The sequence below is a fragment of the Bos indicus x Bos taurus genome, chromosome 5, assembly GCF_003369695.1.
Source record: "Bos indicus x Bos taurus breed Angus x Brahman F1 hybrid chromosome 5, Bos_hybrid_MaternalHap_v2.0, whole genome shotgun sequence".
Classification (NCBI taxonomy): domain Eukaryota; kingdom Metazoa; phylum Chordata; class Mammalia; order Artiodactyla; family Bovidae; genus Bos; species Bos indicus x Bos taurus.
The window spans coordinates 51,485,529-51,513,278 of record NC_040080.1 but is presented as its reverse complement, the minus strand read 5'-3'; the positions used below and the strand labels follow the sequence as shown (position 1 = coordinate 51,513,278).

Below are 27,750 nucleotides of genomic sequence, written 5' to 3'. Positions count from 1 at the left end.
TGATTATCATTTTACAATGGTTCCAAGTTCATGTTTAATAAACTAGTTTGAAAAGCTAGAACCGAGAAACAGAAGTCTACTTAAGAGATTCGGAATAAATATTTTTAAAAATTCATGTGTAAGAAAAAAAAATTCATCAGGACACCCTCAATGCCACAAATTCATAACAGGAAAACATAAAAGAAGCTTAAATAAATGAAGTGAAAAATAACATGGAAGGTAGGTTTTCTTACCTTTTCATTCTCCTTTTTTTTAGGAAGCCTGCTATATTTTGCCATTGAGAGGTCATGCTCTAAAAATAAACAGATATTTTAGCACCCAGATGGGTTGAAAGGCAAGACATTCATTCAGCATCTCTACCCACAAACTAAACCCTCATACCAAGACCAGAGAAGATGCTTACCGCTGCTGGCAAGTCCGAAAAGATCCTTTAAAGTGCTTACTTCTGAATAAGAGAAAAGAAACATCTTAAAACAAAGAAAAAGTATGCCAACCCAGAGCTCTGTGCTTTCCCAGGAAAATAAAGACATGTACATGGAAGGGGAGAGTCTTCACCAGCACTCCCAGGTCCTGGTGACTGGGGATGCTTGCTTTCATGAAAAACTTCTGAAGTGATCTAGTATACTGTACTTGCAACAAGCCAACACCAATAAATATTACCCCATGTAGGTGCCACACACATCATGTATAAAGACGGCTTAACAAAGTCTAAGACCGAAAACACAAAGTCAACGTTAGAGAGCAATGACCGTCCAAGGTTAAAAACTTAAAAGCACGGAGATATTTAAAAGGAAGAGACACTTTCTACAATTCTAAAATAATCCATTTTTACTTTATCAACAGAGAAAAAAGCATTTTCACATTTTGTATGTTGCTTTTGTCTCAAAACTGCTTCCAGCTTATAAATTTCACTTCACATTTTTGTTATTCTTTCTAATATGGGGGCTACTTTCTGCCTTTCTATTCTTTAATTTTTCTTTCTTTCTCATCTTTTACTTCCCATTGGAGCAGTTTTAGAGTTTTTTCCTTATCAATTTTAAATCACCTGCTTAAAAACTCTTGTATTATCTTAATTCAGATTATGTACTTATACTGGTGGGTAAGCAGGCTTCCCAGATAGTTCAGTGCTAAGGAACCCCTCTGCCAATGCAGAAGACCCAGGTTCAATCCCTTGGTTGGGAAGATCTCCTGAAAGAGGAAATGGCAACCCACTCCAGTATTCTTGCCTGGGAAATCCCAGGGACAGAGGAGCCTGGTGGGCTACAGTCCATGGGGTCGCTAAAGAGTTGGTATGACCCAAGGCAAACCCTTCAAATCTCTGTCTTGGTGTCATCAGAAAAGGATAACAACTTTTTTCATGAATACTAAGAGACTTTTCACTACTACTGGATACTTTTATTCTCTTAAAAAAAAAATTATCATCCTGGTAAATACTACTATTCCACAAGCTGAGCCCTCTGGACTAACAAGGGCGACGTCATCAAGGCTGCAGAGCATTCTCAAGCTGAGGTTCCCACCAACAAACCTGAGAAACATCAGTCTGACCATACAAGTCGTCAGGGGGGATTCTTCTGTCTCCAAAAGACTTAAGAGTTCATTTTTTAAATGACACCCCTACATGTTTCTAATATTTTCATTTAGAGAAAATCTTTTTTTAAAATGCACTCAATGAAGTTTTCAGTTACCACTGGATAAACAGCACAGGACAGGACTGTATTTAGGTCTGGGATTTACATGCGATTATAGATGAGCAACACTGAAAAACATACAAAAGTCTGCTCAATCGAGGTTTCTCTTCATACAAGCTGACATATTATGTATTATTTTTTATTTATCAAGTGTTACTGCTGTCAAACTGCCCTTGGGTGGAGTTTATGCCACTTCTGCCGTTTCTCTGTTGGCCTCAGGTGACATGATCACAGGGGATCTCAAAGCGAGGGGGAAGAAAGCTTTATGTTTACGATTTGGCCTTCCATGAATGGCATCTTTTCTGCCTAAAAAAACTTTAAGGTGCTGTATTTTTAAAGAGGAAGTACTATCCTGAACAACAGATCTTTCAGTACTCAGGTTCAGACTTTCTGTTCTGCAATTTTTTATATTGGTGTTGTAGAAAATACAATTCTTTACTCTCTGAGCAATGAATATTTTCAATGAAATAAAAATGGACAAAAGGACTAGAAAATCCACATTCCCAAAAGTAATATCAATTAAGCTTTTTCAAGATTATTTTTTCACTACCTTCATTTCAAATGATTTAAAATTATTCTAAAGTTTTATTTTAGTTGAAGAACCAAAATTAACCCAAAAAGGCAACTAGGCTCTCTGAACTAGTCACATGTACTCCCTCCCACTAAATGTGAGCTCCACTGTTGTTCACAGCTATATCCCAGAATCGAGCACACATACTGCATGGTCCCCACTTTGAACTTTCCTCCTGAAGCTTTCCACTTACATTCCAAAGTATTCATGGCTCACAAGAACTGCATGCCTTTACAAATGCCCCCAACATGAGTCTGGGCAAACTCCGGGAGATAGTGAAGGACACGGAAGCCTGGCATGCTGCAGTCCATGGGGTCACAAACACTGGACATGACTTAGCGACTGATCAACAGCAACCTGTAATATGAGCCTTGTTAACTCTGTCTACTTGGTAAACATTTATTTATCAAAACTCAGCTCAGAGATCTTCTTCTCTAGGAAGCCTTCTTTGGCACCTTACCTTCAAAAGGGTAATAATAATGCCTGTGTGCTGTTTCTGTTCCCTGTACAGCTCTATCAAGCTGCCCTTGTCACATTACAATTGTTTCCAACTCTATTTTCTTATTAGCCTTTGACTTCCTTTAGGTGAGCCAAGAACACTGTGAGGATTTAATAAAAGCTGAAAAAGAGGGTACTTCTCAATAATCCACACACTTAAAGAAATAGTTTCAGGAAAAAAAATACTTAAAGAATTAATATTCTGAAAGTATATGCACTGAACTCAAACACTTTACCTGTAAGATCCTTTTCTCGAAATTGTATAATTGGTAGAACCATTGTGTCTGCCAACTGTTTAGCCAGCTCTGTATGGAGAACATTAAGCTGAAAGAAAGAGAAATCTATTGAAGAAAATTATACCTACTATTTCTGACATTGTCTTATTTCACCGAGTGATCACACTGAACACTTCCATGTGGTTAAAGAGCTCAGTTAGACTTCTTAGCAAATAAATTACCCTTCATAAAGCAGTAAATGTCAGAGGCTAAGAGGTATTAAAAACTAAAGGCAAGGTTCTAACTGACCAGTGCACCATTTAAGTTTGCTAAAGGAATTTCTGATTGGAGAAGGAAATGGCAACCCACTCCAGTGTTCTTGCCTGGAGAATCCCAGGGATGGGGGAGCCTGGTGGGCTGCCGTCTATGGGGTCGCACAGAGTTGGACACAGCTGAAGCGACTTAGCAGCAGCAGCAGCAGCAGCAAAGGAATTTCTGAGCCCATGGTTATTGTTTGCTTACTGGGCAAATTCTGGCTCTGTGTTCTGGATGTGAGCCACATGCACACATCCAGAGAAGGAGAAGGAGAACGCTCTGATGTGTGGGCAGTAAGGTGAGCACTCTGCCAGGCCTGTGCGTGCGCGTGCTCTCTCAGACGGGGCTGAGGTCATACCTTAAAGACTGGCCTGCTGGGAACCCTGCAAGTATAGGCACTCGGGACCTGGGAATTGCCATGGAGAGAGAAAGCTCCCTGCGGAGACAACCCAGCCAGATTGCAGACCTTTCCAGGAGCAAGAAGGCTATATTCAGATATGCTCCTCCTCACCAGATAATTTCCACAGCTCTTGATTCTTTCCTCTCTTCCATCACAAGGCCTTACTAACTCCTGTCCTCGTAAAGGGTCTAGGAGAAATAAAAATCATCACCACCAGCACTAACACTTTGGAGCACCTCACGCACCACTTTGTGCGCCCGCTTTCTGTGCTTTTATATCACTTAGTTCCCATCTACTCTGTCAGATGGGTATTATTTATTATCCTCAGTTTTATAGGTGGGCAAATAAATCTCTAAATCTAGAGAGCAAATAAGTGGAACAGCTACAATGTTAATTCCTGGCTACTGGGATCTAAAATTCACGCTCTTTTCAAAATATTGTCTGGGATACAGTTTGTCTTTCACGCTCACAAAGTGGCTGAAACATTTAACGTGTGGTAGTTGGTAATGAACACTGGAAGGCCCAGACTTCCAGATACTATGAGGATGCTCTGGGATTCCTGTTGGGTGTATAAGGAGAAATCACCCAGCGACTGTTTTTTGGGTAAATGTTAGGTGAAGTTTCTTTCAGCACCGATCAGTCACATGCCCGCATCCCCCTTTTGCACACAGATCTCCCAACAGATCTGGTCCTTCAGGGTGGTGCTTGCAGAGGCTGCTCTGACAAGATTAAAAACTGGCCTAAGGTCAACCATCTGTCAGGCAAGGGAGCAGCTGGCCAGTCAATGTTCCCCTTATCTTTCAATCAAGCCAAAGAATCGCAGTTGTTTTTTTTTCTCCCTGTGGAGGAACACATGAAGACAGCCATGCCAAAAAATGCATTAGCACAGAATGTGTTAACTACTTTTCCTGAATAACTGCAATAAGAAATGTACCTTTTTTTTTTAAACTAACAGTTAATTAGACGAATTCAATGAACTGCCTCTGCATCGAATGCTCTAATTATTTAATTTAATCTTTATAATAGCTTGGTTAAGTGGACTATCCTGCTTCTGTCATTTACAGATGAAAAAAACCAAAACACAGAGAGGTTAAATGGTTTTCTTTCCAAAGGTTATATACCTCAGGAATGGCAAATTTCTGAACTATTCATTTTCTTCCTAATTTCTTCTTAAGGATCAAGGGATCTGTGTCACCAACTCTTTACTTTGGGGCTTTGGGAGGTAAGGGATAATCACTTCCAAACATACCACCTCTGCTGAGAAGTGTGCAAAGAGCACAGACCATCTCTTGGCACTTCAGTATCATCACACAGAAAATGGGCATCACAGCATGTTCCTTACATGACTCTTTTGAGGATAAAACAATAACGTGAATAAGTTACACTCAGAGCAGAGGGCCTGACACACACTGGGCAATGGAATCAATAATGTCAAAAATTCCCTGTCTCAGATGCACTAAAAATAAGTAATCTAAAAACCTTGCTTTTGGTGAAATCATCAAGGATAAAAATCTCTATATGCCTATAACATCAAAGATCTGAATCCAACATATCCTATTAAATATAAGTGACATAAATCTCTACTTTTAGTTGGATTTTTCAATTTCTGAGTCAAATTACTTCTTTTGAAAAATTGTCAATCTGATATAGACCCAGGTAGAGAAAACTACCTCAAAAGTTACTCTCCACTTCCCACCTGAGTTAACTGCTTTCACTGGCTTAAGTCTTGACATCAAGAGGCTTGTGTGAAAAGTCACAGTGCTAAGTTTCCAGAAAGCTATGATACTGCCTATAAAAATCACACCTCCAAGCTTCCATCCTTTTGGAATGATCATTCCCCACTGAAAGAATCATCACTGGCCAATAAGTTCATGAAAAGATGCTCAACATCACTAACAGTTAGAGAGATGCAAATGAGAACTATAATGAGGTATAATAAATGCTGAAGAGGGTGTGGAGAAGAGAGAAGGCTCCTATACTGGTGGTGGGAATGTAAACCAGTGCAGCTACTATGGAAATGACACAGCATCACTTATGCACGCAATTTAAAATATGACACAAATGAGCTTATTTACAAAACAGAAACAGACTCACAGACATAGAAAGCAAACTTAAAGTTACCAAAGAGGAAAAGGTGTGGCAGAATAAGCTAGGAGTTTGAGATTAGCAGATATAAACTGCTACATATAAAATAAACAACAAGGTCCTACTATAGAAGCACAGGGAACTATATTCAATATTGTGTAAGAAACTATAACGGAAAGGAATACGGAAGAAAAAATATATATCTGAATCACTTTGCTGCATACCAGCAACTAACACTGAAAAATCAACTATGTTTCAATAAAAATCAATTCATTTAAAAAAAAAAAAAAAAAAGGAATCATTATTCCTGCCCAGGAAAATACAGTTATGAGTAAAGATCTTAAAGTAGAAATCCTAATTTAGGGTTTCGACAAATAACCACATTTCCTTAGCAACTCTCTTTTGGTCAAGAAAACATAACTTCAGTGAGTGCAGACTACTGCTTCTCCCCCTGGGTTATTCATTTACTGTTAATTAAGAAAAATTCTTCTCACCTTCAACAAAATTACTTGTTGCTCTTCTCTAATTCCATTTTCCATTCATCTTCCTCCTCTTCTGGACTAGACATGCATCCATATTATTATACAGAGCCCCAGCAGTGGAACAGAGGACAAAGCTCACTACCAACTGGACAGTTTGTATCTACATCCCTAGTGCCTCGAACTGCATCTGCTAAATAGCAGGTGGTCAGTATTTGTTGAATGAATATTGACTTGGTGAACTGAATGAACTGGCACAAATTTATGTGAACGTTAGTTTCTCGTTCTTTAAACTGAAGACAGTGTCACCTTCGTATCAACAGTGGCACCGTGAAATGGCACCTGTAACTGTCTTGTTTGCTTATTCTCTGAAGATATTCTATTGTAAGTACCACAAACGCCTTGAAAAATGAAGTCGTTTACGCTCATCTAATTTGGCAGAGGGTGCTGCCCAGCACCCGCAGCACCTAAGCTCTTAAGTTTTTACAAGTAGGATTTAGGCACTTTTCCTATACCAATACCTGCTTTTCACAAATATTCCAGATATATTATACAACAGAGCCATACGAACAGTTGTCAGAATCTCTCTGTAGTGGGTTGACTCACACTCCCCACAAAGTTATGTCTATACTGCGGGAATTTTAGGGAAAAGGATCTTTGCAGATACAATAAAGGATCTCAAAATAAGATCACTCTGGGTTATCCAGGTGTGCCCTAAATCCACTGACAAGCGTTCTAATAAGAAAATAAGACAGAGACATGAAGAAAACAAATGGTGGTAGGGTGAGGAGAGACGGCCACGTGAAGTCAGGGGTGGAGACTGGGGTGATGCTGCCACAAGTCAAGGAACACCCAGAGTCACCAGAAGTTGGGAGAAGCCAGGACAGATTCTCCCCTGGAGGGAACGTGGCCCTGCCAACAACTTGATTTCATACTTGTGGCCTCCAGAACTGTGAGAGAATACATGTCCATTGTTTCGGACCACCTATGTGTAACTTTATTACAGCAGCCCTAAGACAGTAATTCTTCCTCCTTAGGAAACTGAATTCTTAGAAGTCTTTCTTTCAAACTATTGCTTATGTATACCAAGGCCTCTCCCCTCAAGCCAAAATCAAACATAACCGCATACAAATCTCATTTATGAAATGAGCCTCGGAAGATAAAGTTGAGATACCTTCTCAGATATTTAAATATATACCTAAAAATAAAAAGTAGGGTGAAATAAAGAGGAAAGAAAGTTTGAAAAAAGAATCAAATAAAAATTTGCTATGTATACCTATGGCTGATTCATATTGATGTTTGGCAGAAACCAACACAATTCTGTAAAACCTTTATCCTTCAATCAACAAAAAAATTGCCATGTTGCCATCTTACCTCATCCACCACTTTGGAAAAATAGTGGAGTGTAGAAATGACCTCTTCATCGCCTTTGCCAAGAGCAAAATTCTAAGACCAAAGAAAAAAAGTGCCAGGTGTTAGCTGAATGCCAGGGGATTCAGCACTATAGCATCATCCCACAAGATACTGCCCTCCACATCGACTTCCTCTCCTCCCAAGAGCACATGATGTCAGAGTGTCTGACTGCAGAGAACCAGAGCTCTCCCTTGTTCGGCCCCAGCCACGCCGTCACCTGCCCTTCCCAGGCTATCCCGTTGTTGGTCATCACCCTTCGGCACAGATAGAATGGTATCTTTCAGTTTCTTGCCTGGAATTCTTAGTGTTGATGCACTTGTAGTCCCTCAAAAAATACAAACCCTCAGGGCAGTTGATTACATTTGTAAGCTAATTTTAAGAATACGTACATAAGAATATATAGACTTTTGGATAATCATTAGAATTTATCAGTGGATAAGAAAAGGCAAGAACAAGAAAAAAATGGAACTGGCCTATGGAAAAAAACAAAGGAAAGAAGGAAGGTCTCTAAAGGATGCCCCTAGAAAATTCCTTTGTAAGAACTCCACCTAGGACACTCTTAAGACATATGCCACATATGTATCAAGTCACCTGTTTTTCATATGCCAGCAGTTGCTTAGAAAGCTGTTGAGTAGCCAGGCACATTTCATTCTGTAGGGAAAAGAGAAAAGTAAGATTTGTCCAGCGCACACACACTCACTGAAAATAATGCCACCTCAGAGAATCCCTTAAACGTAATACGTATCTATAAAATAATAAAATACTTTGTTCAGAAATTATTTGAAAAACAAGACCAAAACAGAAAAAAAAATTTTTTTTTTTTAAAAAAGCTTTTCTCATACCCACCATTTATAAATCAGTGCTCCTTCTGGTCATTCAGTCAGTAAACAAATGTAGTAAACCACTAAAATGTGCCAAACACCCAACCAAGGTTTGGTCCCTGCCCTCACAGGGTTTATTGGGGAAATACACATTAAAAACTAGTTACAAGCATGATGAGACCCACAGAGGAAAGACTGGGTGCATTAGGAGGCTCTGATTGGAGGAGCTGGATGGTCTCTAATGAAGAGATGTTTTAAGCAGACAGACCCCTGGAGAAAGACCAGGAACTGGCCACAGGGATGGGCTTTCCAGGAGGGATGGGCATGTAGAAAAGCACCCAGCATGTTTGAAAAGCTATAAAGTGGGGTGTAGCTGGAGCTTGGGGTACAGGGAGTAGAAGTGAGACAAGCCTGGCAAGGCAGGCAGAGTGAGGGCTTGCAGGACTCTGTGGCCCAGCTGTAAGCAACATTACGACATGACACATAGTCGGATTCTACCAAAGTACAGCACTAGGTCAGTGTTATCCATGTGTTACCAATGATGGATGGTAATTCCGAAGCACAGCTACAATGCCTGGGAAGGTCCCTTTTGTCCTGTTTTTCACTGACAGACATGGACCACTTTCATCTTGTTGTATTTCTCCCTCTAATCCCTGGCTACACAGCACCTGTCTACCACTATCCTCCCACCATCAACACATCCGGCCTAGAAAACGTGTCTTACATTTCTATAGCTCAGTGAAGGCTTCTCTTTAGGTTTGAGGTATACTCCTAAGAGAGGAATGGTGCCAGACGAGAGGAGGGTACTGGCCAGCCTTGACCTCCACTGCTGTTCGAATTCTCCTGGGTTTGCTGTGCCTTAGGGGTGAAAGCCTGAGTTCTGCCGGGGCTTGTTTTATTTTTCATGGGCCTCCTTTGCAAGATCCATCAGAGCCCAATCCTATGGTTTTTTGGCCTTCTTTGCAGATAACTGGTCAACCTGTTCCCCAATTTCCTTCATCTGTCCTAAGAAACAGCCAATAGACCCTGAAACATGGTATGCTCTCTTCTCCCCCAGGATGAAGTCAGGCAAACATAATGAAAATTCCTAGCTTTGGCATCCTACTGGGGTGCCACTACTTTGAAAACAAACTAGAGCTGGCAGTCATGTAGCCAAGAGGGAGGCAAAGGAACAAATCCAAAAGCCCTGTGTCCTGGCTCTAGACAGGAGTGTGCAACTGTTCTTAACACAGAGAAGCACTCCACAAGTGCTTAATGAATGGAGGAACAAACAGGGTTGGAGGACTCATCTAAATTTCAAGTTTTTAAACAATACCTGGGATCACAGCGTAAGGACAAAAATACTTTCTAATCGTATAAGGCAACATCACAAACAAGGGGGGAACAGAATACAGAGTGGACACGGATGATGCAGTCAGCCAGGAGACAGTCTGCGGACCATCTTCAGCAGTGCTGTTCTGACAATTGGGGTGCAGGGGAACAAGGGTCTCAGCCCATTCACTGAGCTGCTACTCTGCTGTATCAGAAAACCCCCTACTCCTCTTCTTTGAGTTCATGGCAGTGGGTCTGATATGGACCTGCTCAAGTCACCCCAGACAGCACAATGGAGACTATGATTTGCAGACCCACAGAATCATCCTAACCATAGCAGTGAGCATTTACAGAGCACTTAATTCAAGCCAGATACCACACTAAGTGCATTCTTGGCATTGTGTCATTTCATTCTGACAATCCTGTAAGGCAGGTCCTAACTATTAACTTGATTTTACAGAAGAAATGGAGGCACAGAGACATTAGGCCATCTGCCCAAGGTCACATAGCTAGTTAGTAGCAGGACTGGGATGTGCATCCAGGTCTGTCTGAGTCTAAAACCCACGCTCTTAAGATCCTAAGTCCTGCTAAGAGAAGAGACCTGAGAAGACCACTACTTTGGGCTAGAGATGACACACTTTTCCTATAAAAGGCCAGATAGCAATTATTTTTGACTTATTGGATGGATGGTCTCTGTCATGACACAAAAGCAGCCATAAGTAATTCATGGGCAAATAAGTGTGGCTTTGTTCCAACTTTATTTACAAAAATAAGAGCCCAGTCCAAGGGCCATAAGGTGCTGGTCCTGTTTAGACAGTAAATGTCTCACAAGATTGTCCTCTGCCTCACCTCCCTCAGGAGGCTCTCCATGAAGCTACAACTCTTCAGAGTCAGGAACAGATTCTGCTCTTCTAGTCCATTCTTTTCTTTATTTTAGCTAAGTCTAAAATATTACTGCCCCACATCTGCCTCCTTAGAGACCAATCAACATGATAACCACACTCCTTGCTTTCATAACAAGCAAGGGCCACAGGCTGCTTGAATCCTGCTCGGCTTTAGAGGGTCCTGGCAAGCACCCTCACATGTAGTGGAGATAGCTGCCAGGGAGCTGCTGGCACCCGACTGTGCCCAGGCCTACGGGGGAGGGGGGGTTCGTGGGGAGGGGGTGCTCATGTGCTATGTGCACAACTCCACTGAGGCTCAGGGAGAAGGGGCAGAGCAAACAACACACACAACTGCTTCCAAAACTCCTGTGTACAGTGGCCTCTGCCAGGTCTCTACTAGAAATAGTTTCTGAAAATCCTGTGTATTTCAGATGTGTGTGATTCCAGGCACCAAGATTCTGTTCTACAAGCATGACTCCACCAAAGACAAAAACAATACATGTTACAAAATGGCCTGTCACCTGCCCTGAAAAGAAATGAAACTCCCCTGGACAGAGCACATGATGTGAAGTCTTTTTAAACTAGACCAACTTTAATCTTAACTCATACTTAATGTATTGTACACAAAGGTTTCATGAAATGCTTTACCAACATCAATTAATTAATCCACACCCTGTGAGGTAAGCCTGCCTAATTATCTCTGCAATAAGACCTGTAAAACTGGAACTTGAGTTAAGAGTAAATATTAGTAGTAACAATAATAAAAGTAGCTGCTAATATTTACTGAGTCTTTTCTAGGTACCTGAATTGCTGTTAAGCACTGTTTATATATCATCACATTTAATCCTTATAAGGCACTTACAATGTACAGCATATTCTTACTCTCATACAAATGAGGAGAAAGGTTCTTCTATAATAAACTACACAATTAGTAACCAGAATGGCAACAACTCAACTCAGATCTGTCAGACTCAAAATCTAAAGTGCAAGTTCTTAACAATACATTGGGTTGGCCAAAAAGTTCATTTATAAAACCCGAATGAACTTTTTGGCTAACCCGATACTATTCCTATCCAAAGTCCAAAACTGTACTTAGTCGTACTCCATGGGCAGGCCTCGTAGGGCCTATAAATATCAGCATAAATTCTGTATTTTTCTAGCTGTAGTTCAGCAAAAGCAGTGGTCTAAAATGTAGACTCTATGAATAATGGAGTTCTGGGAGTAGAGTCCTTCAGCGCTCTGGAATAGCTCTCTGGTTACCATCTACTCTATCAGATGTGTCATAAGAATCCTTAAGAGAGAGAACCTGAAGAAGGGTTTACTGACAGAATGTTCTATTTTAAACAACATCACTTCGCAAGGCTGGTGCCAAGCAGAAAGACCAGTGGTTGACAAAGCCAGAAGGAAAACTGAGATTTGGACAAAGAACTGTTTACCTCATGGTGGCGTGGAGCACTCACCAACTGCAACTGTCACCTGAAACCGCCTGAAGGCCCGGGACCGGGAAGGAGAGGCCGGGAGCGGGGGCAGAGGAAACCCACTAGGGTCACCGTCACAGTGTAGGCACTGCTGTGATCTCCACCAAACACTTGGCCAGAAGCGTTGCCTGAAGTCAAGCGGTTGAGAGTCTCATTCATCACAGCACTACCCCAAGCTGATGGGATCAGGAGCCCAGGCTGGAGCGTGGCAAAGAGAAAGGTTAGAGAGCCCTGACTGGGGCAGGTCCTGAGGGGTACCTGCTGAGGACTCCAACAATACTCTGCAGGTACCAGGGAAGCCCTGAGGAACCTGGGCAGGAGAATAACAAGGTCAGATGTGAGCAGAATTCCTTAAGTGGCTGTGTTGCAAAAGAAACCTTGAAGGGAGAAAGAGGATGACATGAGGGTCAGGAGACCATTTGAAGTTGAGTGAGAGAGAAAAGGCTGACGCCAAGCCAGAAAGTAGAGAAGGTAGCAGAGATCTGCCTGCTATCACTGAGGCAAAAACATCAGGCTTGAGTGAATGGGGGAGGAGTCCAAGACTGCTGGACCCTAGACCGGATGACCCACGATGGCAGTCCCCAAGCTAAGGTGCTGATGGCGGGGCACAGATCTGGAGGGACAATCAAGCACACAGTGAGGGTACGCGACATTCTCGTCAGTCCTTCATTTAACACCTAGTTATCAAATAGTGAATGAGGCCAGGCAAGGTGCTGGGCACTGGAGACAAAGAAAATCTGCTCTCGGAGCTCACAGTGTACAGAGAGGCAAAAAATCCCACACACTGTCCATCAGAGCTCTGACCCACAAGAGCGCAGGGCGTCTGGGTGCTTTGGTGAGAAGGGAGAAAAGGAACACAGGAAAGGCGTCAGATACCTCGGATCTGAAGTCAGCCTTAAAAGTCACCTGCTGGGAAGGCCATTTGCCAGGACAAGGGGCCCCTGGGGATTCCGGGCAGCAGGAACAGCACAGCAGTCTCGAGATGTATGCAGGGCCTGGCACACCGGGCCAGCTGAAGACGAGACTAGAGGAGCAGGCTGAGACTCAGCGCACAAAGAGCTCTGCGTGCCATACTGAGGGTTTCATCAGGGAGCCACAGAAGCATCTAAAGACAGGGAAGGTTTGGATGTGGTAGCTTGAGGGTAAAGAATGGACAGAAGAGCGAAAGACAATCCCCTGACCACAGGGAAACTGCTTAGGATGGTGCTGCAGTAGCACAGGTAAGAGCAGAAAACTCACTCTCCATAGTGACAAGAGGCAAAAGTCATTTGGAATAAGGACCTAGAGATGAGGGCTAGAAATAGATTCTGAAATGGCCAGGCTGTGCTGCAGTGACCTTGCCCAGCAAGCTGGTAGAGACTAACCAGAGAAGGCTTCCTGTGGAGTTAGACTTAAGGGGCAGGCAGCAAAGGGTGCCAGGACAAGAAAACAATCAAGAATGGTGGGCAGAGACTCGGGAGAGACACCGTCACAGGGACCAAAGACAGTTAGTTGTGCAGGGGCCGCTGGTACCAGCATCGGGTGCTGCCCGGGAGGGAGGGTGGACAGGGGCTGGGAATCAGGCACTAAGCGGCCTGTGCAGCCAGCGGGGGACGGAGTCTAGAATGAGGAGCAAACATCAACGATGCAGTGAGGAATCAGAACGCAGCTACACTGCCCCTTGAGGAAAGTCAAGATCACAGGACCAAGTTCTATTTAACCCAACCAGTGGACCCAGGGTACAGTGCTATCATAACTATGATTATTCTAAGGCTTAGAAGGTGGTTATGTTAACGGTGAGCACCTCCTGCCAAGGACTGATCTTATACTTTACAGGTATTAGCTCCATTAACCCTCACAACAACCTATGAGGTGGTTATTACTATTAATATGACCTCTGTTTAACTGATAAGGAAACCCAGGCAATCAAGTGACCTGCTCAAGGTCACCCAGCAAGTGGCCAAGACTGGAACCCAGAGCTGATACATCTAAGGTCACACACTTAACCTCGTACCTAAGGAATGAGCCTGGCCCAGAATAATCTCTACCAATCTGAAAGCCTTCAATGTTGGCATGAGGGAAGGCTGTAGATTCCATATGCAAACCCAGTGCAAAAACCCAGGTCTCTGAGGCTGCTTCCAGGAACCACTCAGGGGCTCCCGTACCTCAGCCTTGAGCTACACATATTCCTCTGTCCCTGTCATACGAACCTCAATGTGACTGTTTTTGAGAGCTGTTAAAATGCACTGATTGAAACCATTATGAATAAAACCCAATTAAACAAGGGGAGTTTCCCTGGGACACAAAAAGGAGCTGGCTCCCACCTTTAACACACCACAAAGCTGCTAGGCTGCTAAGCAGGGTTGTTCTGTGATGACAAGAACAACTGCTGAAGACTCCCACTTCCTTAGCCTCGGCTGACATTTCCAGAGACCAGTATGTCAAGAGAGTACAGTGTGGCGGTGTAGAGTGACAGTGCAATAAAGTTTTAGAGTCAAAGACCTGAGTTCAAATTCTGATCCTGACTCTCATCAGCTGTATGATCACAGGCAAGCTGCATAAGCTCTCTTAGTTTCCCTGCCTGTAAACACCTACTATAAAAACACCTCTCCTTTACTGTGAAAGCTAAATGAAATTATACACAAGAGGTGTCTCGCCAAGTGTGTGGTACATTTATGTGTCTCATACTATTTTTATTATTAAAATACACAGTTCTGATCCTCTACGCCTTCCAAATCCTTCTCTCTCCCCCATTAAAAGCTCACACTCCTGGATGCCCACTACTCTGTTTCGCAAGAGGAACACTGACTTATTTAGCTTGATATCTATATATATATATATCTCATCATTTCTAAAAAGTATTTTCCTCTTTATAATAACAAATGTATGCATATCTTGCAAAGTACTTTACTCCTATCCCCTCCCGCTGTCTAAGCCCAATTTGAAAGATATGATTCCCAACTCCAGTGTGGACTTTTACATTTTAGGATCAGGAGTTCTGCACTTCAAAAGGTCTGTTTAAGAACAGCTGCAAAGGGACGTTCCTGGTGGTCCAGTGGTTAAGACTCGACCTTCCAATGCAAGGGGTATGGGTTCGATCCCTGTTCGGGGAATTAAGATCCCATATGCTGCAGGGTGTGTTTTAAAGTTGTAGAAAAAAATTTAACAAAAAAAGGTAAATAAAAAAGGAACAGCTGCAGAGATGAGACCATGTTTAAGCAAGCCAGTTTTGCTGAAGGAAAGGGAAAGAGCCTGAACCATGGTTCTCACGTCAAAAAATTCCATCCAGAACGTAATTAAAAAAAAAAAAAAAAACCACACCAGAACAAACGAAGAAATCCATCCAGACTGAAGGCACCAACTACAGAGGCGTGTCATCTGTTGGAGGAGAAAGACGGTTCTAGAAGATGCCAGGTTTCACTAACACTGCTAGGAACATCATTTGACCTTCCCCTGTTTCCTCAGTACAGTGTCTGAGAGAAGTAGTATTACCAAAGTAAACTTTCCAGATCCTAATAAATCCATTTTTTAAAGATTTTTTAAAAACCTTAACCTTTCTAGGAAAGAAACAAAAGTACAGCAGATATACAAAATCAAAACAAATATATTAAATGCAAAACTTGGGCAGATTTTTACTGAATATGTATACTCATGCATATATTTAAACACTATGTAAGTTTTAAACTTACTTAGTCAATAGTCTGAAAGACAGCAGAGATTCCTAAGTATGTAAATCATCTCTGCTACAGGAGACGAATTCTTTTGTTCAGATGACCCACGATGGAGTACGCAGCTCCTGCGTGTGCAATGGCGTGTCTGACACTTAGGAAGCCACAGGCCATCCAGGCACTGCTGCAAAATGCTGAAAACAGCTTAGAGCCCACAGCTTCATTCTACTGCTTAAGACAAATAAAATTACAGACTTTCCCCAAACCAGCCAATATCAGCAAAACTGCTCACAGAACTTTCCTCTAGTTTTTTTTCACTCTTCCTCTTTCTAAAACTAAGGCCCAAATGGGCAAGTTCACTGTATCAGAATCCAGAAAATTACCATGCGGCTTGATTTAAAATATCTTTTATGAACATTTATCATTTATTAACAGCATTAACCTGGTTTGAAAAATGTAATAATGAAAAACATCTTGCTAAGCACCTGTATTTTAAAATGAAATTACAAAACTCTATTAATATAATTGAACAGGTCTAGGTGTAAAATATTTAAGGAAGAATGTTAAATAAAACCAAGAAAACATAACCTAAGGGGAAACGCTGAATGAAAATATTGGCACCTCTTTCTCTTTCTCCCTCCCTTTCTTTCTCTCTTTCTGCCCAACCACATACATGGACATAAACAAAGGGATCAAAGAGGAGTTAGAAAAGTTTTCTTTTTAATTAAAAAGAAACAAAACATGTTCAAATAAACCTGAAAAACAACTAGCCCTGACCCAACTAGCCCTGACCTCAGCCAATCTGAGTGCCACCGGACACTGCCAGAATCCGTCCCTGAGCTGGCAGCATTAGCCAGACGTTCCTGCTAAGCTTCTGCCACAGGAAACGCCGAGGCAGAAGGAAGGGTTTCTGCCAGCACAAAAGCCCATGTGATGATCATGTGGTGTGAACTGAGAGCTGGTTACAGCTCTTGGAATGCAAGATCCACTTAATTTTGGCAAAATGCAGTTTTCTGGGCTCAAAAAAAAAAAACACATAAGAGAGTGTCTGGACATCTCCAAGTAAATGATTCTGACAGACACGGAGAGGCAGAGCAGAGACTCTTGGGAGTGGCGGAGTTGTAGTCCCTTAAGTCTTGGGACTCTTAAACCTTAAACAGGAGACCAATCATTTGACAACAATATTCAAATTCCTGAAGAGCAAGCAAATTTCAGTAAAAAAATTTTCTATTCCCTTAAATTCTGAATATTCAGGAAAAAAATACAAAAAATGTAATCGAAATAAATAGGGTTTTTGAAAAACTGACGAAGTAGGTCTCCTAGTTTCTGAGTGCTTTACCTCAGAAACAAAACCACAAATAACTGTGTGATTCTTCTGGTCACTAAAATTAGTTCCAATTAATAAGTAACACTTTTATAATATAGTAGTTTGCAAATCTCTATCTCTAGCCTGAACTCTGGATCTGAACTTTCAACATGATCTCTTTCCCCACTTTGATGTCCATGGACACCTCAGCCTTTCAAGAATTAAGATTGGCGTCTCTGCCATTCCTGTCACTGTCACACACACACACATCCACACACACACTCACACACACCCCCACAAACATCCAGCTCCTCTTCCTGTGCTCTCCCAACTATGCACCCTGTCGTTCAAGTCAGAGACCTGGGCTTCATTCTTGATTCATTCTTCACTGACCTGACCCCTTCACATTCAGTCAGTCACCAATCTGCCTCTTCCTGTTGCCACTGCCCTAGCTCAGGCTACCACTCTTATGTGTAGTAGTTAAGAGTCTGGGCTTTGGCTTCAGGCTGACTTGCTCTGCCATGTATTAACAGGGTGGACTTGGGAAGTCACTCATATGAGAATCCTTAAATCTCCTGACCTAGAAAATGAAGAAAACAGTAACAACACTCACCTCACAGAGTTGTGAGTGAATTTAAATGAAATGATTACAGGTAAAAGCCTCTGAAACTGTGCCTGGACCTTAAGAAGTAGTCAATAAATTTCAACCGTCACAATCATCCTCCTTTTGGGTGTCCAGCACAATCCTCCGGGTTAGGCACCCTTTCTCTCCCAGCACCTCTACACTCTTTGCTAACTGTCTTGTCTCCCAACCCAGCTGTAAGCTCCCTAATGGCAAGGACTGAGTCTTTTTCCCATATATGATATGAACGAATGATTAATAAAACAATGATAATAAGTGATTATATATGAAGAGTAAGTATGTAATGATAAATGACTACACATGACTACTAATATACACTATTATACACTGAATGTGGTATTTAGAGATCATAGGTGAGAAAAAGAAACAGTAACACAGACAGATTTAAGTCAGCAAGGAATTAATAATGAAACCGGTTGCCATAATATTTTGATGTGTAAGGTAACAAATTTTACTTTTAAGTAACTCTCAAGTTTTATCCTAGCAAGTAACATACATAGGCAATTCTTGATCTTAAAAAGATTCACTTTTGCTACTCAGCAATTTATTTTCCATGGTTTTGCAAGATAAAGATACTTGTTCCTCAAAACAAAGAACCACCCAACTGTTCTAGAACTGTGACTCAAATCTTTTCAGAGGAAGCACTTGAAAAAACATCTCTATGCGCCTGCACTGACATCTAAGACTGATATTTATGAGAAAGAAAAGAGCCATGCCTCAGAATACTGAACCCACTCATTCACAAGTAGGAAGAGGAGACTCAAATGTTTCCCTTTGGGAGTGCATTCCTTTTTTTTTTATTAAAAAGCAGTGATGTGGTACCTTTCTACTGGTTCTACTAGTTACAGGAAAATTATCCTCTTTCTTAGGCTATGAAAGCAAACTGTCCTTAGTTTTTTGAGATGAAGAGAAGAGAAAAACAATTGTGATTTTATTTCAAAAATTTAAAGGGGGGTGTTCTGACTCAAATCTCTTGACCTCCTGAGAGAAGTTCAAGGTGAGGGCAGAGGGCTCCTACTCTGTTCCTCTCCAGGTGAGTGGGCACGAGGATACCTGGGCTCCATAGACGCGCTGCATCGCTTGAAGCAGCTGGTTGGTATAATCTGTGAGAGTGCCGGCATCTTCCTCAAACACACTCAGTAAAGAGCGAGTCTGCAAGAAAAGAGGCCAATATTATTTCTAAGTGGAAAAGTTACAAAAGAAGTAAAACAAATACACACACACACACAGAACTGGGAAGGAAGATGCCTGTTCTCTGGCTTTATTATTTTATTGCTAATACTGATACAAGTTGATTCCTGGAGCTTTAATTTAGAATTCCTTTTCTAATCCTTTAGACTACAGTGCAAGGCCAAACTGAATACAGTTCGAGTATTGGGAACAGAGAAGGAAAGCTGGTTTCTAAAGGGTTAAGACTCAAGGGCTATTATCTGTCTCGACTTTAGCCTCTACCTAAGCACCAGTGAAGTTCATCCAATAAAACAGTGTTAAAAAGGGCAGCCTCTCCCTTCAAGCCCATAACTCGAACTCAGTGTCAGTCCTGTCTGTGTACCTGGGGTGTGGTCACCCAGCACTGCATCATCTCAGTCGTTAACCATCTGTCTGGTTTTCTGCAATCTTGAGTGTCTTGCAGGAGTGTGTCATTCCTTCCGCTTAAGACACTACAGTCAATCTCCATGTCTTACGTCACATTCTAGTCAACCACATTTTTAAACTCATGGCCAGGAAATTTCGTGTACTATGGGCATGCCAGCAGAAGTTCTGGGCACAAAACTCAAATAGAAACTTAGGAACGCTAGCTCCATTCCTTTGGGAAGACTACTCAGGGTTTCAAGAACAGCTGAGCAATGTCTTAGATGAAAGGTATTTCCTATCATTTTCATGCAGAGTGCCTGATCTGCTGAGCACTAAGAAAATATTTATATATTGGAAGATGTCTAAAGAAGTATCACGGCATCACATAAGAGACCATGTCTGTTCAAGGGACTACTGTTAATGTGTCTAGCACAATGGGAAACATTAGTGACAATGGGATCTCTATTTCAGAAAACAACCCACTAGGCAGTGAACAGAGAGTAAACTACAGAAATGTCTTTAATAAGGTGATTCCAGGGCAGCTTACAAAGAACAATCCATTAAGGTGCATAGTTTCCCTGCAAAGGAATTTCAATTCCTTCTTTCTTTTTCTAACTTATCTCAGGCAAGAGAACAATAACTGACCCCAAAGCATCCCCTAATAAACTAGAAGAGAAATCCAGGCGTTTGAATCGTCTGACCTTTGATTTTGTTGACAAACTCTGGGGCACTTCACAGCAGTACATATTATCCTGGATTTGCCTGAGGTCTTTATGGCTAAAAATACCTTCTCTGAAACCAATGAACTCTCTTCAGTACCAATTCCTATCAACAGAAGGATCAGAACAAATAAAACAAAAATCGTGGCTGTGACCCACTGGATCTTAATCCATCACTGCATGTCAATGAGTAGGTGAAAAACATTGGTTTAGAATTCTTTATTATATCTCTTTCAAATATACTATTTGAAAAAAAGAAGATTGCTAAAAGATGTTTTTGGAACCTACAGTGACTAGTCCATTACTCTAGAGTCATTCATTCACGTATATACTTTAGCCTTCATCCAATATTGGATGATACACTGTGATGGGGATTCAGATTCAGCGATGTTCTCCAGAAGCTTATAGTCTACTGGGCCCTCTCAAAGGCTCTGCGATCCTCTTGGGACCATGTCAGTCCTGGGTCCAAATTCAGGCCCTAACACTAATTTGCAGGTAGCCCTAGAAGTAAAGAAAGTCCTTACGGTGCCTACCAGTGTCTAACACTAGCGGTAGCAGAGGATAGTGATCATGAAGCAGATAATGAACGTCAGTCGCTTATTACACGTTGGCTTCACATGTATGATTTCATTTCAACACTGTGGCAACATTATCTACACAGTTAACTACTGATATAAACGTCAGCTAATAGGAGACAGCCTTTCGGTACTCATGGTGTCAGCAATGAAGGAGTTCTTCAACGTTTATTATGATTCGGGTTCCTTTCTTTGCTATAACAGTATGTCTAAGAGAAAGAAAAAGAGCGATACAACTGGATCGAGGCTATTTAATTTTTTAAAATACTACTCCCATCCATTTAGTTGAATCCTACTTACTGTTTTTAAAACTCTTAGGAACAAAACAGAATGGAAAATGAGCTGTAGGATGAAACGAGAGGGCTTGTATAAATATCCTCCACAAAGAGAGTAGAAAGAAAACTAAAAACTACCATTTACTCTGTACGTCCTATGTATCAGACACTGTGTCGAGCACTAAATACTACTTCATCTAATCCTTCCACCAACTTCATTAGATACCACAGTTAAACTACCCCTTTTACAGATGATAAAACTGAGGCTCATCAAGGTTAAGAAACCTCCCACAACTGGGAAGCAGCAGGGCTGCAATGTAAACCCAGGTCTGGCTGGCACCAATGGCCAACGTTGTTTCCATCACAGGAGTCTGCATCCGTCACCCAGCAAAGGTGGGTTTCATCAGTGGGCATGCCCCTTGGCCCACAGCCCCCAATCCTGTCTGGAGGCAGGATGCAGCCGTCTGGAGCTGGCTTCTCTTTGCTCATCCTACTGTCATGCTCTTACCTGTGATAACAGCCAAAGCTACATCGCAGATCTTTTCTTTATATCCTGAACATGTTTATCATGATACTAAAACTGACAAAAACACTCCTATCTTCCCTTTCTAACTGAACGAGGCCACGATCATCTTGAAAAAAAATACCCAGCTATCTCAGACACTGTTTTAATATCCACAGTTATCAGCCATCTGTTTAAATACATGGAACAACAGGAATGTTCTGAGATATGAAGGAATAGGACCAGTCATAGGTACACTAGTTGCTGGAAAGTTCTACCAAAAAATCCAGAGGACACTGTTGCATATAATTATAAGGACAATAACAGCAATCATTTATGGAGTTACTGTAACATGCAAGCGTGGAGATATTGATACTTGATATATGTTACTTATTCTTCATAAGAATTAAGCAAGTATTTTATTCTGATTTTACATGTGCTGAAACACAAGCTCAGAGAGGTTGAGTCACGTCCTGGATCAAGATTTAAATTCCATCCTTTCTCTACTACTCTATACTTTCAAGAGTATGCCTGGACAGAAGAACAAAACCAAACACCTCAGCCTTAGCACCACACTACCTTCCATCTTACAATAAAGAAACCAAGTGTAATCTAACAAAATAGTCCTAAACATTTTTCACGCCTAAAAACAGCATCTACTTATATAATGGCACAATTTCAATAGCTGTGATTATAAAATTTACACACATGTATGTGTATATTTTATATGTATTTAAAATGTTTCAATATTTATCACATATAATATATACAAGTATAAATACTACATATATATATTTAAGGTAAAAACAAAACTCTTATTCCCACATTATGGGAGAGGGACAGAAATGTCTCAGTAGAACCAAGTCTACTGAAATAAAAATGTATTATAAACAAAGAGTACAGCAGGACAAAAGTCTTCCACAATGAAGACAAAACCACTAGGCAATGTTCTGATGCATCTTGCTGGAGTTAAAAAGGCCTGGTTTCCCAGTTGGACCTCTCACTGCATAATCTCAGAACTTAGTCCTTAAACTGTCTGTGCTTCAGTTGTGCCAACTGCAAAGGAAACAAACATCATAACAAAACAGCAAGCAACAGCGCTTCACTTTATCTCAAAAGCACACCACATACAGGACAAAGAATAGGCCCTAGAGAAGGGCAAGCTGCAGCAGCTCAAAGTTGCATTTGTGTTCCTATCACAGTAGTAGTCACACAGTGCAGGAACTGCTGCTCTCATCTGTCTCCCAGAACAGACTGTCAACCAACAGAGGGCAGGCATTCTTATCTGTCATTACATTCCAGCATTTACCAGCACTTAGCCAGGAGCAGGGGACTTTCCAGGTGGCTCTAGTGGTAAAGAACCCGCCTGCCAATGCAGGAGACAAAGGAGACACAAGTTCAATCCCTGGGTCAGGAAGAACCCTTGCAGAATGGAATGGCAACCCACTCCAGTATTCTTGCCTGGAGAATTCCATGGACAGAGGAGCCTGGCGGGCTACAGTCCATAAGGTTGCAAAGAGTCACACACGACTGAAGTGACTTAGCACAGCACAGCCAGGATCAGAGGCTCCCGAACAGCAACAGAGACAAGTATCTTAATCCCTAAAACATTCTGTTGCTCATATAGCAGAGATCAAATTGTGAACATCCATTGGATCACTGAGAAAGCAAGTGAGTTCCAGAAAAACATCTACTTCTGCTTTATTGACTAGGCCAAAGCCTTTGATTGTGTGGATCACAACAAACTGTGGAAAATTCTTCAAGAGATGGGAATACTAGACCACCTTACCTGCCTCCTGAGAAATCTGTATGCAGGTCAAGAAGCAACGGTTACAACTGGACATGGAACAACAGACTGGTTCCAAATGGGGAAAGGAGGACATCAAGGCTGTATATCATCACCCTGCTTATTTAACTTATATGCAGAGTACATCATTCGAAATGTTGGGCTGGATGAAGCACAAGTTGGAATCAAGATTGCCGAGAGAAATATCAATAACCTCAGATATGCAGATGACACCAACCTTATGGCAGAAAGCAAAGAACTAAAGAGCCTCTTGATGAAAGTGAAAAAGTTGGCTTCAAACTCAACATTCAGAAAATGAAGCTCATGGTATCTGGTCCTATCACTTCATGGCAAATAGATGGGGAAACAATGGAAACAGAGAGATACTTTATTTTTGGGGCTTCAAAATCACTGCAAATGGTGACTGCAGCCATGAAAATAAAAGACGCTTACTCCTTGGAAGGAAAGTTATGACCAACCTAGACAGCATATTAAAAAGCAGAGACATTACTTTGCCAACAAAGGTCCATCTATCAAGGCTACGATTTTTCCAGCAGCCGTGTATGGATGTGAGGGTTGGACTATAAAGCAAGCTGAGCGCCGAAGAATTGATGCTTTTGAACTGTGGTGTTGGAAAAGACTCTTGAGAGTCCCCTGGACTGCAAGGAGCTCAAACCAATCAGTCCTAAAGGAAATCAGTCCTGAATATTCACTGGAAGGACTGATGCTGAAGCTCCAATACTTTGGCCACCTGATGGGAAGAACTGACTCCTTAGAAAGACCCTGATGCTAGGAAAGACTGAAGGCGGGAGGAGAACGGAATGACAGAGGATGAGATGGTTGGATGGCATCACTGACTCGACTGACATGAGTGTGAATAAGTTCTGGGAGTTGGCGATGGACAGGGAAGCCTGGCATGCTGCCGTCCAAGGGGTTGCAAAGAGTTGGACATAACTGAGTGACTGAACTCTTATAATACGTTGTGCAGGGCTGTGAACTATAAAGAAAAAAGGACGTGAACAGATGTATCTAAGGTCAGTGAACTGTTTTTCAGCTCCTCTTGGGTCACTGAGTTTAAACATAAAAGTTTCTGTGTTCATTAATGAATCCTATGCAACCAGGTTACTGGAGTAACCCTCATAAATACTCCACATAAAACAAGAGGAAACAAACAATAGATGGTTTCTTAAGAACGCTTCCTTTCAGTGAAATACTCTAGGTCACCGATGACAGAAAAGCCAGGTGCTAGGTGGCTGGGCTAACTTCAACAACACAGGCAGACTGCCTGAGTTCCAATCCTGGCTCTTCCACTCTATAATGTATAATTCCGGGGGCAAATTATTTAACTTCTCTGCTCCTTGGTAACTTTAATAGAGGACCTACTTCAAAAGATTGTTGGATTAGATGAGTTAATATATGTAAAGTATTGAGAACAGTGCCTGGCACATAAAATGCATGTATGATACAGGTGTTTGCTATGGTTTTTATTCTTCACAGATAAAATGAAGGAGTTGGATTAGATTCCTTCCAATTAGAAGTCTATGAATCTCTTGGGAGGAAAGCTGCATTAGACACAGGCCCCACACAAGAACACTATGCTTTGATGGTTATCAGAGACCGTCCTAGAAGTTAGCTTCCTTTCAAACCTCACCAAGAAGCCTTGTGACACTCACGTCTCAAAAGCAATGACAAATTCATCGCATAAAGAGGAACCCTAAACACGAATGAGAAGGCCTCTATACCTCTTCTTCCTCAAGCATGATAAAACTTTAAGCCCCTTAAAGATCATCTGCTCCTCATTCTGCAGATGAGAAAAACCGAGCCAGTCACACTATTGGGCTCGTGCTGTCGCTCGGTGTTTTTTATCACTGTGCCACCTGGGAAGCCCCAGTCACAGGACAGGGATGAGGAATTCACCCAAATCAAATGATGAGTTAATGTTAGAGCCACAATTAGGACCTAGGTGTCCCAACTTGCTTGCCAGTCCTCCTTAGCCTGCCTCATAGCTGAGTACATCCTGAAAACACTCAGAACTAGTGCATATTCATTGATGTGAGAACCAAAAATTCCAAATGTTAACTCCTCGGTGAGGGCAACACTGAGATTCAGTTAGTGCAGCCTCTCTCATCTGGCTCAGCCATCACCATGCTCCATTAGGAAAGCAATGTATCTTTGCACCTCAGTTTCTCCAACTACAAAGCAAGTGGAAATCCTTGTTCAAAGTGGTGGAAATCCTTGTTCAAAATGATAGAAATCCCACTTTATTATCTTCAGATCTCACATAACAGGTCTGAGGATGGACAAAATGACTTCTACCAAGGGCTTTTATCCCATCAAAATGCCAGAAGTGCAGAGACTTCAAAGCAGTCTTTGAAAAAGTCAGACCTGAGGATGCCAATTAAAAAAAAAAAAAAAAATCACAGCTTCCTTACAATTTCTTGACTATGTAAGGAAGATGACAAAGAAATGGGCACAAGATTTTAAGCACAGAATCCTTTGATTACTAAGTCTGAAGTGGAGAGATGCAGAATGGGTAAGTTCATCAAAGGATCATCTCCAGGAGGCCCAATTACATTAAGAAGAAAATCGAAAGCAAAAAGGGAAGAGAAGTTGTGAGAGGAAAATAGTTTACTCTTAAAATCTTACTCTCATGTTTTAAGAGTTGAGATACTAGGGAATAAAGAGCCTTACTTAAGTAACCCAGGGATGCAGAGCCACTAGGGTAAATAAGAAGCTGGGGAAACGTGAAAGAAGGTGAACAAAGGTTCCCTGGGGAAAGGTGTACTGATTAGGCACTAAAGTCATTCTGCACTCACTATATTTACACACCAGCTTTCTGCAGAGCTCAAAGGACTTGAATCTCATCTGGGGAGTGCTAATGAAGTTTCCCTGTGCGACAAATGAGAGAGGTATTGTATTATTACAATTTCCTCTTCACAAATGGGAAAACAGGGCCAAGGGGAGCTCTGGCACCGCTGGGAAAGAGGTCGAGGCTCTCTGCCTCTAACTCTGGCCCTAAATCCACCAGGTCCCAGCATATCGGCAGCAGTAATAAGACTGACTTCTTATTCTGTGCCAGACATTACTCGCTAACAACTTTACAGGCATTTCTTTAATTCTAACAACTCTAGGAGGCAGGTACAATTATTATCCCTATCTTACAGATGACGAAACTGAGGCAGAAAAAGATTATCTGCCCGGGGCACCCGGCTAGTAAGCGGTGGAGCCCGGGTGTAGGCCAAGCAGCCCCGGTTTCAGCTGAGTTTGGAAAGGGGTCGGGATACAAAGACAGGGGGTTGCTTTCCCGGTGTCTCCAACTCTGCCTGAGGGATGCCATGTCCCGGAGCATCCCGGGTTCAGGACATTGGGCCGGGACCCGCCCCCTCCTTGCCCCCAAGGTGGCCCGGCGTACTCCCCGCCTCCACCCCGGGGCTGGAAGGGCCTCCTCGGCCTCAAGCCCTCGGGCGAGGGGGACCCGGGCGGCGGGAGGTACCTGGGGGCTGTCCTGCAACGCCTCCTCTAGCAAGAGCTTGTCCACAGCGGGCATGGTGCCGCGCGGAGAGCCGAGGGCCGGATGGAAGCACGGAGAGCGGACGGCGCGGCAGTCGAGGGTGCTCCAGGCTCAGGCGACGAGCGTGTGCTCTGTGCCCTGGGTGGCCCCGCGCGCGCCCACGCCTGGCCAGTGGCCGCCGCCGTCCGCCCGCCGGCCCTCCTCTCAGCCCAGCCCTCAGCTGAGCAGGAACAACAGGAAGTGTGGCGAGCGCCGACACGGCCACCGGAAGTGTGGCGGCCCCGCTTCCGCCAGCGCCCTTCTCTCGCGGGAAACCGCATACCCCGCCGGGCTCCCAGAGAGTAGTGTGTGAGGGTTCGTGGTTAAGGGGCCAGTGCTTGAGCTCGAGAATGCATCTAAAGCCCAGGAGGGGGAACTCAAGAGCAGAAGTGAGTGAAAGTCGCTCAGTCGTGTCTGACTCTTTGCGACCCCATGAACTATTCAGTCCTTGGAATTCTCCAGGCCAGAACACTGGAGTGGGTAGCCTTTGCCTTCTCCAGGGGATCTTCCCAACCCAGGGAGCAAACCCAGGTCTCTGCCTTGCAGGCAGATTTTTTACCAGCTGAGCCACAAGAGCGCAAAGATAAGGTTTTATCTGCTTGTGGTACCCAGACTTTTTGAGTAAAGGAGATTAAGAGCCGATAGGTTTTGAAAATCTGTGCAATGCTGTGTGAAAATCTTAAGCTCCCCGTACCACTTTTTCTAGAAAAATCTCAGTGCCCTCGGGACAGCTCTGAGAGCAGAGAGGTCAGCTAGTTCTAGGAAAAAAAAATAGGTAACTGAATCATCTGTGGTATTTGGAAGTAACCTTTTGGGAAACCACAGCTATTTGGCTAATATGGTTAGGTCTCACCCTCGTGAATTGGTATGTTGTATCATTTTGGAAAATGTCCTAATTAAGTTTTTAGGGTAGATGATCTAGTTCAGTGTTGTCATTTAGAGATTTTTTTTAAGGGACCCTAAGAATGATTTCGGAGAAGGCGATGGCACCCCACTCCAGTACTCTTGCCTGGA

General features: G+C 42.5%; 1 protein-coding gene across 3 annotated transcripts in view; it reads right to left on the bottom strand.

Moving 5' to 3' along the window:
* The window catches only part of APPL2 (adaptor protein, phosphotyrosine interacting with PH domain and leucine zipper 2), a 51,699-nt gene extending 24,743 nt beyond the window's left edge, over nt 1-26,956 (bottom strand). The window contains exons 1-7 of one of the 3 annotated variants that reach the window (XM_027541903.1): nt 26,680-26,956; nt 18,808-18,906; nt 8,256-8,315; nt 7,626-7,697; nt 2,994-3,081; nt 404-445; nt 234-292 (exon numbers count right to left, since the gene is read on the bottom strand). In XM_027541903.1, the coding sequence (XP_027397704.1) occupies nt 234-292; nt 404-445; nt 2,994-3,081; nt 7,626-7,697; nt 8,256-8,315; nt 18,808-18,906; nt 26,680-26,733 (474 nt within the window). In that variant the 5' untranslated portion in view covers nt 26,734-26,956. The remainder of the gene's footprint in view (nt 1-233; nt 293-403; nt 446-2,993; nt 3,082-7,625; nt 7,698-8,255; nt 8,316-18,807; nt 18,907-26,679) is intronic. The other 2 variants (XM_027541907.1, XM_027541904.1) reach the window with 2 other exon arrangements.
* Nucleotides 26,957-27,750: the final 794 nt, after the last annotated feature.